General features: G+C 43.5%; 1 protein-coding gene across 1 annotated transcript in view; it reads left to right on the top strand.

The window, feature by feature from the left end:
* Window positions 1–14,670, top strand: part of mmp11a (matrix metallopeptidase 11a) — a 31,421-nt gene extending 16,751 nt beyond the window's left edge. The window contains exons 2-8 of the mRNA XM_088336693.1: window positions 255–484; window positions 2,379–2,522; window positions 3,467–3,600; window positions 5,323–5,570; window positions 10,757–10,961; window positions 12,003–12,263; window positions 14,022–14,670. Of these exons, the coding sequence (XP_088192819.1) occupies window positions 255–484; window positions 2,379–2,522; window positions 3,467–3,600; window positions 5,323–5,570; window positions 10,757–10,961; window positions 12,003–12,263; window positions 14,022–14,143 (1,344 nt within the window). The 3' untranslated portion in view covers window positions 14,144–14,670. The remainder of the gene's footprint in view (window positions 1–254; window positions 485–2,378; window positions 2,523–3,466; window positions 3,601–5,322; window positions 5,571–10,756; window positions 10,962–12,002; window positions 12,264–14,021) is intronic.
* The last annotated feature ends 1,073 nt before the right edge of the window (window positions 14,671–15,743 follow it).

Here is a 15,743-nt window from a genome sequence, read left to right on the forward strand (position 1 = left end):
AACAGAAAATGCAATGAGCCAGCACCCGCAAAACCCCCCTTAAGAAGCAAACGCGCAAATTAAGCGATCTGCTTCAGCTGTTTCCCAGGGGGCGGGGCCAGCCGGTTGCCACGGCGACCATGCTGGACACGACAATGATATTCAATGATATCTTTTATTTATGTCTAACTCGCTTTTTAACAGGGGTCACAATAGCATGTTCCAAAAACAGATATTCAAAAGAACTGGCAGCTAACCGACCATGGTGCCTACAGGTGTCCAACAAATTCCCCGAGTTGAAGAAACGAGTCAAGCTTCCTCTCGTCCACAATCTCCTTGAGGACGTCGCGCTGCCCAACGGCACCTGGAAGCCGGGCAAGCGGCCGCGCTGCGGAGTCCCCGACTTTCCTGATGGCCAACGGCGGCGTGTCTTTTCGCCGGGACACCGTCGCAGACGCTTTGTCCTCTACGGGGGACGCCTGGACAAAAATGATCTCACCTACAGGTTGGCAAAGCTAACAGGCTAAACGCTCTAAAGACTTGTACGAACTGAAACATCTAATTAACGTCAAGTTAGACACAAAGTAGGTGATTGGACAACGGGCTGGACAGCAAATTACTCGTCAAAGAATGTTGAATCCGTCGCAAAATATGGCAATCACAAACGTCTAATGCAATGGCAATCGAACCTGGGTCACGGCCATAAGAGCAAAAGAGCACAACAATTAAACACTAGAGCACGAGTGATAAGGCATTGGATTTTTCTCTCATGATCACACTATTTCTAGTCACGGTACCATAGTCGAATGTTAAAGAATGGAGAAAACAGAAACAACAAATAAATAAACGCAAAGAAGTACGACAAGGGAAACAACTATTTGGTGTATCTGATAATGAATCAGACTTTGATGGACATTAAATAAATACATCTTAAATTTAATGTTGGTATTGGATATGTAGTTAACGTTGTCAATACATTATTATAATTATAGCTTCACATATTCAACAATTTTGTTGCTAACAATGCTTGGATTGAGCTTAAAAAAAAAGCTGAACTAAATTTTATACCGATTTAAATCAAATATCAGTCAGAATGGACTTTACAGAAGGTCATTAAGAAAAGAAGGCTGCCTAAAATTAAACGTTCGTGGGGCAAAATTTGAAAAAAAAAATCCATAGTTTTGCATTAGCTGGGAATCGAATCCAGGTCAACTGCTTTGAAGGCAGCTATGCTAACCCACTATACCACCAACTTCCAAGATGGCCGCCTCCAAAAATAAAAAATAAAAAACAGGTAGAATTTACAGAACATCATTAGGAAGGTACCCAAATAGGGGCAACATTTGAAAAGAAGAGCCCATAAACCTGTATTAGCTTGTTATCAAACCCAGGTCAATTGCTTGGGGGGCAGCTATGTTTACCAGAATACCGCTAATTCCACGCACTTCCAAAATGGCCACCTCCAAAAATAAATAATAACAGGTGGAATTTACAGAAGGTCATTTCAAAACTCCCTGATCTTGCATTAGCTGGGAATCCAACCCAGGTCAAATGCTTGGAAGGTAGCTATGCTAACCACTATATTGCTAATGCCAAAAACATTGAAAATGGCCGCCTCCAAAAATAAATAAAAACAGCTGGAATTTACAACAAAAAATGTTCAGAAGGTCCCGTAATATCAAACATTCATGGGGGCAAAATATAGTCAGCATACTGCATTAGCTGGAAATCGAACCTAGGTCATTTGCTCGGAACAGAGCTATTCTTACCACTATATCGCTATTGCCAAAAACATTGAAATGGTTGCCTCCAATAATAAATAAAGACAGGTCCACTAGTATCAAACATTCATCAAAATTTGAAAGTAGTGGCCATCATTCTGCATTAGATGGGAATCAAACCCAGGTTAATTACTCAGAAGGCAATTATGCTTACCACTATACCACTAATTGGGTTCCAAAACCTTTATCCTCACTGTAAAATGTGGACCTGGAGTGCCATGTCCAATTTCGTTGTCACAATATATCCCATGTTGTAACAATGACAATAAAGGTATATTCTATCCTATTCTATTCTATTCTATTCCAATGCCATAAACCACAGGCTAGCTCAGTTCCACTACTACACCAGCTCTGTGTCTCACAATTTCATTTCTCAATCTATCAAATTTTGTCACTCCTAACATAAACTTCATCTCAAAAACATTTATTTTCCTTCTGAAATCTGCGTTCAGTCTCCAAGTCTCTGCACCATACAACAAAGTCAGCACAATCACACTCATACAGTCCCCTCTTAACATCCATGCTCATACTCTTATTATCATCATTTTTAAGCACTAAATTAGATATTTAGTTTTTTAGTAATTCTCTAATATTTCTGGTATGAATTTGTGTGGTTAGGATCGTGCGCTTCCCGTGGCAGATGGGCGAGGAGAAAGTCCGGCGCGTTTTCCGAGAAGCTTTGCAAGTTTGGAGCGAGGTGACGCCGCTCACTTTCACCGAGATCCGAACCGGAAAAGCCGACATCCGCATCGACTTCACCAGGTGCGGGGAAAACCCTTCCGAGCTCTTCCCTCCATGTGAATGCCGGGTTTTGTATTTTCACTTTTATTTTGAAAGATTTTGATTGACTTTTATGTAACAAGTGTTGGGAAATAAATACAACAAATGTACCGTTTACCAAATTGTTCGAATTACCGGGTAGTTATCTGACTCCATTGACCAAACGTAACCTAACAACGCATGCTCGTTTCCGGCATTTCCACACGGGGGCAGATTAAATTTCTTAAAGTATTTAACTAAGTAAATTCCATCGAATTAGCCGAATTAGTCGAATTAGTCTTTGTCCAGCCTCTCTCTCGATCGATCTTCTCCCTTCCTCTATCTTTTCCCGGCCCACGCCTTTTTCACAAGGTGGCGTGTCGGCTCCTCCCATGGGCGGGCCAGAGACTCCCCACGTGGACTCCACCTCGTCTCCTTGATGTCTGGACCCCGAGCGATTATCAAATCAGTGCCTGGCCTTCTCCGTCAGAGTCCTGTTATCAACAGAACTAAACAAAACATTCGTATTTGGAACGGCGTGACCTGTCATTGAACTTAAGCCTTCTCTGTGAAAAATCTTCATTGCATTCAAAAAAATGCAACTTGTATAAAATCCTTTATAGTAAAATGTATAAAATCCTTCACAAGCGAAAATGAAGATAGAAGATTGAAGGAAGTGGTCATTGGTTGGATGCTGCAGTACCCTATTGGGCGGCCAGGGGTCGTGAGAGAATCCGGAAAACAGACAACGCAAAAGCAGATGTTTAACTGTTTTGTCCATATTATTGTTGCCGCTTCGACACAAAACCTAGCTAAAGACAGTCAAAGAGGACGGAAGTACAACTGCGTAAATGTTTAAGAAATTTGGTTCCGCTGTTTCGAAGCCTATAAGTCACATACAAACACCCCACACGCAAATCGGGATTTAAATAGATTATCATTTGCAGGTACTGGCACGGCGACAGCCTGCCATTCGACGGCCCGGGCGGGATCCTGGCCCACGCCTTCTTCCCCAAAACTCATCGCCAAGGAGACGTCCACTTCGACTACGACGAGTCCTGGACGCTCGGAAATTACATGGGTAATGTCCATTGCTAATACTAATTCAACTTATCACAAAATGCGAATTTTGCCGCACTCAATAGCACAAACTAACCTAAAATAAATGAATAATTGAAAACATATATCCAGTTTTGAACAACCACGCTCCCCCAAAAATGAAATCCCGAGCTATAAGACGAAGAATCTCCTCTTAACCCCTGGTGGAGTGGTGTCTGTATCACCCTCAGACTCAGGTCCTGTACCAGAGGGTTCTGCGTATAGTATCTTAGCTGTTCCTAGGACTGGTCTCTCCTGGACTGAGGCTTCGCATGTTGTTCCTGGAATCTGTTGGAGCCACCCTTACCAGTTTGGGTGTTACTGATTCAAGTGCCCCCCATACCAGGGGGACCAAGCTGGCCCTAACCTTCCATATCTGTTCCAGCTGTCCTTGGTACTTCTCCAGTTTCTCTTGTGCCTTCTTCCTGATGTTGGCCTTGGCTGGGTTTGCTACATCTATCATCACCACCCTCTTCTGCTATTTGTACACCAGCACCATGTCCGCTTGGATAGCCTGGAGTTGCTTGTCAGTCTGATAGCTGAAGTCTCACAGGATCTTGGCCCTGTTCTTCTCAGTGACTTTATGTGGTATGACCCAATGGGATTTGGGTACTTCTATGCTATACGGGTTGCAGATGTTCCTGTATACTATCCCAGCTACTTGCTTTAGCCTCCAGCTAGCGTGTTACACCCTGCCACGATGTACTTGACTGTGTCAGGGGCATCTTTGCACAGATGTCTTGGGTCTGATCTACTCTGGTAGGTCCTGGCCTCTACGGCTCTTGTGCTTATGGCCAGTTCTTGTGCTGCTGGGTTTAGAGCTTCTGTGCTGTCTGTCAGTCCTGTATTTTCCAGCCACAGGTAGGATTTCTTGATGTCAGCCACCTCCTCTATCTGACGGTGGTACTTTCCATGTAGGAACTTGCCCTTCCAGGATGTCTGCTCCTCCTCTACACTCTCATCAGTGTTCTGCTGTCCCTGTCGGAGACATTGACTCAACAGGTCATCTTTTTGGCCAATTTGCTCTGGAATTTTCATTGTTAGCCAGACATGCTAATTCCCATTGTCAGGTTAGAGGAAGGATGCTAACAAAATACTAAGCATCCTGTCATTGAATGTGATAAATAACAAATAATTAGCCCAACGATATAAAAACAATCAAGCCATCGAAAGAGAAGAAGGGTAGGTAGAATAACATGCTAACAAAACATACCAGCTAGATATATATAAATGCTAATGGAATTATCATAGTTATCAAAGTTATAATGAAAACACTATTGATTATGATGCTAAAAGGTATTTTACTATGGCGTTGAAACCAGATCAGGTCATTGGCATGCTAAGTGTTAGCCAGACATGCTAATTCACATTCTGTTTCTCCATTTACATGAAAGATGACATAGAGCATGATAAAGGATCGGGAAAAAAATTAACCAATTATAAAAGAAAAAAATACCTGTGCAGTAAAATACCACAAAGGGTAGATTAGCATTCCAACAAAACGCCCACCCTGCTTGCTAGCAAGTTAAAACTCATAGTAGTTTGCTAAAAAACATAGTAAAATGATAACAAATGTGAAATAGCTAACATGCGGGCAAACATACTGCCAAAAAATAGCCATAAACCTAATATTAATAATGAGTGTTCTAAAATGCTAGCAAAGGTTGTACTAAATAAGCTAACAAGCTAACATTTTGTGGTTCAGGGACGGACCTGCTCCAGGTGGCGGCTCACGAATTCGGCCACGTGCTCGGCCTCCTTCACTCGGAGGTGCCGGGCGCCATCATGTCCGCCTACTACTCCTTCTCTTACCCGCTCAGACTGAGTGCCGACGATCGGCGAGGGATTCAATTCCTTTACGGCACAAGGCCTCAAACCACGCTACCGCCCACTATTCCACCGCGCCCGCCACCTCCACCGGACCATCCGGAGACCAACGAGATTCTCCCACATGTAAGTCTATACAATTTGATGCAAACGTGTTAGCAACATGATGATACTGTCATCGCTCGCTTCTTCATTTTGCGGCATCAGTGTTTATCACGGGTTGAAAAATATTCTGAGATCCATTATCCCAAATTTCGATCACATATTGTTGCGAGGGGGGGTCGGTAGAACACATTTTTATCCGGCCTGGCAGCTCTTTTTTTCCTGTTCTATCAATCAAAGAGTTATCTGCACCAGTGTGACCACGATCCATTATCCCCAATCACATATTTCTGCAAATAGGGCAGAGCGCATTTTAGTCGGGCCTGGCAGCTCTTTTTCAAGATTCAAAGTGTTTATTGTCATATGTACAGTAAAGAAATCACGATTCCCTGCACAATGAAATTATTACTTTGCTGTCCACACAGTTGCCAGCGTAATAAATCTAAGAAACTATATACACGTATACATAATATAATATTTCGAATATCAAAATGATGGAGGCAGCCTTCCTGTGGACTCTGTGGTAGTATATGCTCTGCAGAGAGGGCATTGGAGTCCTGGTGATCCTCAAAGCGTTCTTAACCACTCTCTGCAGGCGTCTGCAGTCCATGGCTATGATACTGCCGTACCAAACAGTGACGCAGCTGGTCAGGATGCTCTTCACGATGCAAATGTAGGAGTTGCTGAGGATCTTGCTTGGTATTCCAAACTTCCTCAGCCTCCTCAGGAAGTACGGTTGCTGTTGAGATTTTCTGACTAGCTGTGTGGTGTTGAGGGTCCCTGTGAGGTCCTTAGCGATATGCACGCCCAGGTACTTAAAGCTGCTCACCCGCACTACTTCAAGATGCCAGGTAAATTCCTCATGTCCACCATAATCTCCTTTGTCTTGTCCGTATTGAGGGTGAGGTTGTTGTCCCCCCACCATGTCACCAGACTTGCCACTTCCCTCCTGTAGAGTGCTTCGTCCCCCGTAATGATGTGACCTATCACTGCAGTGTTGTCTGCGAACTTCAGGATGATTTTTGTCCTTGTCGGAGATGACGCAAACGTGGTGAAGAGGGTGTAGAGGATTGGGCTGAGGACACATCCCTGTGGGGTTCCTATGTTGGTGGTGATGCTGGCTGATGTCCAATTTTCAATTCTGACAGACTGGGGTCTGCCAGTTAGAAAGTCCAGGAGCCAGTCACAGAGGTTGGGGTGCAAACCGATTGTGGATAGTTTGTGGGTGAGTTTATGTGGTGACGGTGTTGAAGGCGGAGCTGTAATCTACAAAAAGCATCCTGATGTAAGAGTCCTTGTTTTGCAGGTGGGACAGGGAATGATGAAGAACAGCTGTGATGGCATCTGAGGTGGATCTGTTGTTTCTGTAGGCATACTGTAGGGGGCCCAGGTTGTGTGGGATGCTTCTCTGGATGTTGGGTAGAACTATTTTCTCAAAACACTTCGTAATAATTGGAGTGAGTGCTACCGGTCTGTAGTTGTTCAGGCAGGTGGGTGGGGTCTTTTAAGGGACGGGGACTATGGTTGTGGTCTTAAAGCAGGAGGGAACTGTGCTTCGGCTGAGGGAAAGGTTGAAGATGGAGGTTTACTCTGAGAGCACAGAAAGGGATGTTGTCTGGTCCTGCTGCTTTGTGGGGGTTAATTTTCTTTAGGACTCTGCGTACTTGACCTGATGAAACTGTTGGTTGTGGTGAGATGAGTCCGGTGGTCCAGGTTTGTGTGCGTGTCTCGGTGTCGCTGTTTGTGGCCTAAAAGCGGGTGGAGTATGGATTGAGGTCGTCTGGCTGGCTGTCTGCAGAGCTGATTGTGGTCTTTTAGTCTGTGATGTGCTGCAAGTCTCTCCACATCCGCCCAGAGTCAGAGGTATAGTAAAACCCATCAAGTTTTTCTCTGTACTGTCACTTTGCCGTTGTATGGTTTTCCTCAGTCTGTACTTAGCAGCTTTATACTCAGCCTCATTGCCTGATTTGTGTACAACATATCGAGCAGGCAGCATGCGGCATACCTGAGAATTTATCCAGGGCTTCTGATCTGGAAACTTCCTGAGTCTTATGGTGGGTACGATGTTATCAACACAAGTGCTAATGTACCCAGCATACTCAACATAATCTTGCAGAAGAGTCATCCAGAGTGGCTACAGCTTTAAAAACAGTTGTGGCAATACAGTCATGCAGAGTGCAGTCTCTAAATTTGAGAGCTTGATTTGTTTTATGATCGGGTTTGTTTGTTTCCGTTTTTGACTGTAGGCCGGGTACATAAACAGAGAGATATGATCAGAGAGTCCAAAGTGGGGGCGGGGTAAAGCCTTGTATACATTGCGGACGTTACTGTAAATGTGATCGAGTGTATTTAGGAAATACAGTCCGTAAATTTCACTGGTTAAAGTCACCGACGGTGATGAAAACAGCATTGGGGTGAGCAGTCTCCAGCACACTGATGGCGCCGTGGAGTGCGTAGAGTGGGGGGGATGTAGACAGCGATCAAAAACACAGCAGTAAATTCCCTCGGATAATAGGGATAGTCAAAAACTCCACATCGGGTGAACAGCAATGTTCCCCCTAATTTTCCACAGGTCTGAGCGTTCACACAAAGTCGGTGAGCAACGCTTGAAACAACAGTGAGCAACCATAATCCCAAGTGTGGCAACTAAATCATGGTCAAACATGTCCAAAACTTGACATCAAGTTACATTTTGCTGAGTTTCTGGCAATGCAAAATGATTTTTCTCTTTTGAATGAATTGACTCATGTACGATTGCAAAGGTTGTACGGCCTACAAACGTCCTTTGTTCTTACAATTCTTTCACAAGATATCCATTTCTTTTTTTTTCCTGATATATTTTGTCGCACAATATTAACATTTTTGGGGGCTTATTTAGTCGGTTGTAAGATACAGAACTGCACTTAATCACATTTTTGAGTGGAAGTACAATGTTGGCAACAAGATTCACTTGATATCATTGGAAATTATTTGAATGCAACACAAACGTTTTCTTATTTTTTCCGTGTTTTTTTCTACTTTTTTTAAATTCCTTTAAAAAAAATCTCAATGTGTTTATTTTTTTCAGAGCTGTTACTTTTTTCTTTTTGTTCTTTATTTTTTTTTTTCTACATTTCTTTATTTTCTTTTTTTCTGGCTTTTTCCTAAATTTTTCCTTCTTTTTTCTCTTTTTTTTCTCAGCTTTTCACTACTTTTTCATTTTGGTATGTTTTTCTTTTTTGTTCTATTCCCCCCTTCCTTCAAGTCATTTTGTGCATAATTTTACACAATATTTGGTCATGTTGGGATGAAAGAAGCAAAAACAACCTGAAGAGCCGTTTAGGACCCAAAAGAGCCGGTTTCTTTTAGTGAGCCGAGCCGAAGAAGCCGGTTCTCGACAAACTCTATTGACTTTCCTCAACTTCGTTCTACTTCGACTCGACTTCAAAATCCCGCATTTAGGACACAATGTAAGGGGAACCCGTGTATTTTTACCTTCATGCACTGTAACTTTGACTTAATTCGCTTCTTAATTAGTAATTTTGAGCCCTCATTTTTGTGCGCTGGCTAGATTTTCTTGTGCGCTGAGAATGTGCGAGCAGTGCAGAACTGCTCACGCGCGCAGCTTGGAGGGAACACTGGTGAACAGTGCTTCTTAATAGTCTGTATGTCTCCACACCACGAGTTGTTGACAAAGACGCACACGGCTTACCGGCAGCTACTCTCCAAATTGTCCCTAGGTGTGAATGAGCGAGTGAGTTGTCTGTCCCTGTGTGCCCTGCGATCAGCTGGCAACCCGTTCAGGGTGTCCCCTACCCACTGCCCGATGATTGCTGCGATGGGCTCCAGCACTCCGGGGCCCTACTGAGGATAAGTGGTGCAGTTAATGAGATCAGATGAGATGAAATCCTGGTTCTCAGCTCATCTAGCTTGTTTTCCTGTGAGCACACGTTAGGGAGTAGGAGGTTGGGTAGCTCGGGCTTTTAGCCTTGCATGGAGACCTGCTCTTTTTTCTCGCTTGCATCGCCGTCTCCGGAGCCCCCTCCTCTGGATCAGCCTGCTCAATTGACCTTGGTGCAGCGGGGTGGCGGTGGTAGCCACGGGAACGAACAATGACTTGTAGCTCGGGTGAAATAAAGCCGGTAAAAAGCAGATGACTGTGTGAGTGGTTGAGTAGTTCCTGCCTGGTATATGTTCTAGTCACTTAAAAGAGAGGTGCACTCGTGCAGCGGCGATCCATTATCCCTGATCACATATTGCTGCGTACAGGAACTGACAGGGAGCACTTTTGTCGGGCCTGTATTTTCACTTAAAAAAACTACTTGTTTGGCCTCAACCCATTATCCTCAATCCCATGTTGCTTTGAGTGGGGACTAGCAGAAGGCATTTTTAAAACGAAATGAACCGTTGTTATCCCCAGTTGACTCGCTGAGACCAGTGGCTGGCAGAGCACTATTTTTCCTGATCGGGCTGCTGAAGCATGCCACAGTGGCCTGCAATTCTGGTCTGCCTAAAAGGAAGTGCAAGTTTGTGGCCGAAATCCATTATCTACGGTTGACCATTTCAAAGAACTGGGCTGCCAGAGTTCTTTTTTCCAGGTTCAGGCTGCTGAAGCGTGTCATTGTGGCAAGCCATAAATGCCTTGCACTGTTTTGAGCGTGATCCGTTATCCCCAGTTGACTATACCTGTGAGCGGGAGACGAGAAAGCGAGTTTTTGTCTTGCTTGGCCTCTTTTTTTGGGGGTTATTTCTGTCTGGAATAAACAGCACTCATGCAGTCGCGATCCATTATCTAATGTCAACCATTGCTGTGAGCGTGGGTTTGTAGAGCGCTACGTAGGTGCTACTTTGCAGTTTTTCTCATATTGTGAAGGGTTCTGGTCCCCATTCACCGTGATAAATGAGGGATTACAGTACATATATTACATTAGCTTCTGTGGCATATATTATCAATTACAAATACTAGAGATGAACCTGCCTAATAACCATGCTAATATTTTAGCATTAATACTACTTGTAGTATACAGTACATGCTATCAAACATATCATCTTAGCTAGTTGACAAGCAAATCAATGAGCAAGACAATTATCCTGGGATAGTAATATTAGCCCAACTAGAAAAAAAATTGGTGTATTAATCTGGCATTGCTTATAGCGATTAGCATGCTAATAGGCAGTTTATGTCATACGTGTTTGCGATCCAACTGACGATTATTCTTTTTTTTTTTCAGCCCGACGCGTGTCAGACGGATTTTGACGCGGCGTCGATAATCCGCGGCGAGCTATTCTTCTTCAAGTCGGGTTACGTATGGCGAATCCGTGACGGACGTCTGGAGAGCGGCTACCCGGCCCTAGCGTCGCGGCACTGGCGAGGCATCCCCGAAAACGTGGACGCTGCTTTCGAAGACAAGGCCGGAAACATTTGGTTCTTTCAGGGTGCGTTCCCTATCTTGACTCTTGTTAACATCTTAGCAACCTGGCCTCATCAACCTGCTGCCGTCAGGGAAATGACAGCAGAATCTCAGAGCCAGAACCAGCAGGCTCAAGGACATCTTCTTCTATCAGGCTGTCAGGACTCTGAACTCTCTCCCTGTTCTCTATCCGTCTTCTGCCACTTAATACAAAACTGCTATATTTAGATTCTGTCACATTTTTTTTATCAGACACCTTATATATTTTCATATGCATACTTTTTCTTTTCTTTTTTTTACTTGCTTCTATTTGTTATTTGTATTGTGTCTTAATTATTGCGTTTTTGCAGGGGGGAAGAGGAAGTAATGTGCTGTATGTTGTGCATATAGCATATTTGACAATAGAATGGAAAGTTTAAATGCAATTAAATATAATATTGTAAAACAACATGATAGGGTTTAAAAATAAGGAAAGTAAGATAATAAAAGCAAATTAATAAGAAAAATAAATCGTTAAAAATGGAAAACATTCAACAATTATAAATATATGTCTCTGCTGATCTCATTAGATGCACCGCTTATCCTCAGTAGGGTCGCGGGGGTGCTGGAGCCCATCCCAGCAATCATCGGGCAGTGGGCAGGGGACACCCTGAACTGGTTGCCAGCCAATCGCAGGGCACACAGGGACAGACAACTCGCTCGGTCATTCACACCTAGGGACAATTTGGACTGGCCAATCCACCTGAAATGCATGTCTTTGGAGTGCAAGAGGAAACCAGAGTCCCCGGAGGAAACCCACGCAAGCACGGGGAGAACATACAAACTCCGCACAGGAAGTCCGGTAGCTGAATTTGAACCCACCCATTTGTGCCGCACACGCGCTAACCACTGCGCCGCCGTGCCGCACATAAATAAATAAATTATTACAAAATCCAACAAAAAAGTTAAATCAGAAATTTAAAATCTGAAATAATTCTGAGTTATTTAATTTTTCAAAATGACAAATGATGAAAGATAAAAACCTCTTATAATGTGTTCTAACGTCCCTCTTCTCGTTGGCACCCAGGTGCCAGCTACTGGGTGTTTGACGCCGAGATGCAAGTTCGAGGACCGGAGTCCGTACAGGACCTGGGCCTGCCCCAGTCGGGGATCCGAGCGGCGCTACGCTGGGGCCGGGACCCGGACTTCGACACCTACGTCTTCGGTTCGGGCGGCTACTGGCGCTTCAGCCCGCGTCGTAATCGCCTGGAGTCGGCGTACCCGCGTACCATGAGTGACTGGGGTGCCATTCCCGCTGACGTGGACGCCACTTTCCGAGACACTTACGGTAAAAAATGAAAGTTGGGTGATGTGAATACAAATTGCCTGCGAAGACAGTGGCACCTCTTCATATAAACTAAAATCGTTCCAGGTTCATGCTAATACCTCGATTTGCTCATGTAATGAGCTGATTTTCACCATATATAATCATTAAACACAAATTCGCTTCCATCCGCCCAAAAACATTAAAGTGAACCCTGAATAGCTCTAAAAAACATCTGTCTGTCAAGAACCGGATAAGGATCAGGACCCAAATGCATGACGTTTCTCACACAAGCCTTTTTTTACAGGAAATGGGGGGTCATGCACGTTAGGCAGCAGTCTGGCGTGGAATGATAGTAAGCCAGAGATCGATACCAATTGCCCGAGCAGATATCAAACAGACGGGGTCGATACCGGACAGGACGGGACAGACAGGATTGATATCAAAACAGGATATTGAAAATAAGCAGGACAAACTAGACGGGAACGAAACTGGAAAGTGATATTAAACAACGGGACAGACAGGATTGATATCAAAACAGGATATCAAAATTAAACAGGAAAAACTAGACGGGAACGAAACTGGAAACCGATATTAAACAGGAGAAAATAAACAGGAACAATAACGGACAGGAAATACCAACAGGAAACAGGACCGAGTCAAAACCCACGTCTTGCGGGGCAGAGGTTCGTTGACGGACTGACAAAGGAAGAGTGAGAACACTGAGCTTAAATAGACGGAAAGCCAATCCGTCAACGAGCCACAGCTGGGGCCACACGGGCGGGGTCAATTGGTACATTTTGTTGAGTTTCCGGCAATGCAAAATGATTTTTCTCTTTTGAATGAATTGACTCATGTACTATTGCAAAGGTTGTATGGCCTACAAACAATTATTTCACAAGATATCCAATTTTTTTTATTTCCTGATATATTGTGTCGCATAATATTAACATTTTTGGGGGCTTATTTAGTCGGTTGCAAGATACAAAACTGTACTTAATCACATTTTTTAGTGGAAGTACAATGTTGGCAACAAGATTCACTTGATATAATTGGAATTTTTTTTAATGCAACACAAACTTTTTCTTCCTTTTTCCGTGTTTTTTTTCTAATTTTTTTAAAATTCCTTTAAAACAAATCTCATTGTGTTTATTTTTTCCGAGCTGTTACTTTTTTCTTTTTGTTCTCTATTTACTTTTTTTCTTACATTTCTTTCTTTTCTTTTTTTTCTGGCTTTTTTCTAAATTTTTCCTTCTCTTTTTCTCTTCCTTTTGTTTCTTTTTTTCTCAGCTTTTCACTACTTTTTCATTTTGGTATTTTTTTCTTTTTTTGTTCTATTCCCCCCTTCCTTTGAGTCATAATTTTACATAATATTTGGTCATGTTGGGATTAAAGAAGCAAAAACAACCCGAAGAGCCGTTTAGGACCCGAAAGAGCCGGTTCCTTTTAGTGAGCCGAGCCGAAGAAGCCGGTTCTCGACAAACTCTACTAACTTTCCTCAACTTCGTTCAACTTCGACTCGACTTCAAAATACCGCATTTAGGACCCAAACGTCAGGGGAACCCATGTATTTTTACTTTCATGCACTGTAACTTTGACTTAAGTCGCTTCTTAATTAGTAATTTTGAGCCCTCATTTTTGTGCGCTGGCTAGATTTTCTTGTGCGCCGAGAATGTGCGAGCAGTGCGCAATTGCTTAGAGGGAACACTGCTTGTGTATTGAAATTCTTGTATGAAGAGGAACCACTGTTTTTTTGAAAGAGTTCTACATATCGTTCTGCAGGTTACGCCCACTTCATCCGCGGACGGCAGTACTGGAAATTCGACCCGGTGGGCATGAACTCTCTGGAGGGTTACCCCCGATACGTGGGCGTCGACTTCTTCGGCTGTGCCAATTCTGCGTGATCGCTCTCGGGCTGCCATCCATTCGGGCCCCGGTTTGGATCAGGCGCCTCTCAAGCTCAGGTTTTCTCGCAGTGACACCCAAAAGCTGCTTATTTTCCCGCCGGCAAAGAATTTCGAGGCGGTCTCGCTGTGACTCGTTTGTGGACCCCACACACCGTGGTTGTCGGTGCAGGCCACTGACGAGCAGTTGGGTTGTCACGGCGACATTTACATCGTTATTAACCAATTAACACGTATGGTACATTTAGTGATTATTGTCATCATAGCAGGGCATATTTATATCCTCAAATTTTTTGTACATACCTTTTTTTATTATGTTTTTACTATTGAGAAACAAATGTTACTCGAATGCAAGACGTGTAACTGGTTAAAAAAATAAAGGTTTCCGACAAAATGTGTTTTATCTCTCGAAACCTCACGGATTCGTACGGGTGCTTGAAATCCTTGAAGATGCTGAAGTGCTTTTAAATGCTTCAAATTGCTGCCATGTTTGACAACAAGTCTGATTAAAAACGACACCGACACTGCTCTCTTGTGGCTTTGCTTTGCCATTGCATTTCTTCCTCCCTCGCGATTAAAGGCAGTTGGCATTAGTTTGTATGGTATTGTTATATGAAGCATCACGGGTTAGGTTTTAGGTTTGTTAGACTGAAATCGGACTCCGGATACAGTGTCTTGTCCAAACCCCTACAGTTGGAGCATGTTCAAAAGTCGGGGAGATATGAGCCAGGCGACGAGTTTAGTCCACAGTGCTAATTTATTTAGCCTATAAAAGAGTTGAACAGATATCGTGGAGTAGAAGACAAAGGAGCCCCCCCAAAGTTGCCCAGTTTTATAATACATTGAGATGAAATGTACACGCCCTATGACTAAGCTGCTGCCGATTGGTCCACGTTGTTGCCGAGGCAGACGGGTCTCATTACTTTTCCATGATGGGCTGCGCGTGTGAGAAACCAGACAGGAGGGGTGATGGGTCACCTTTATCTGCACAGAATGGAGCAACAAACATATTCCAACCGCAAAGCGCGGTTTACAACACACTTCTGCCAGAGTTCGCACTCCAAGGCTGGAGTCCAACTGAGGACAAGTATATTTGAGTATGTGTAAGATAAACAGCGTATAAAATTCTATATAACTTCAGCCCCTATAGGTCGCGCCCAAAAGGAAACAGGGCACTATGAATTGTGAATAAGTGCAAGGAATACGTATCAATATAGGACTTTTTTTATGGGCCATGCAAAAAAATAATGGCAGTTGGCATTAGTTTGAATGGCATTGTTATATGAAGCGTCATGGGCCCCTATAATCATGTTTATTTGTATAGCCCTTAATCATAAAGAGTCTTAAAGGGCTGCACAGACCACAGATTATTGCAAACCACAGACTATTATTACACCATCCCCTGATCTAAAACCTACATGAGGGTAAGGAAAAACTCAAAAACCTCACCATGAGGTAAATGAAGAAACCTCGAGAGGGGACATTTCCAATGAGGTTGCATGATTTTGTATACTACCTATAGGACAGGGGTCTCAAACTCATTTTAACTCGGGGGCCACACGATATAACAAACATTCAGTCGGGGGCTGGACTAGTAGAG

The sequence above is a fragment of the Urocampus carinirostris genome, chromosome 5, assembly GCF_059441175.1.
Source record: "Urocampus carinirostris isolate Australia breed hairy pipefish chromosome 5, RoL_Ucar_1.0, whole genome shotgun sequence".
Classification (NCBI taxonomy): Eukaryota; Metazoa; Chordata; class Actinopteri; order Syngnathiformes; family Syngnathidae; genus Urocampus; species Urocampus carinirostris.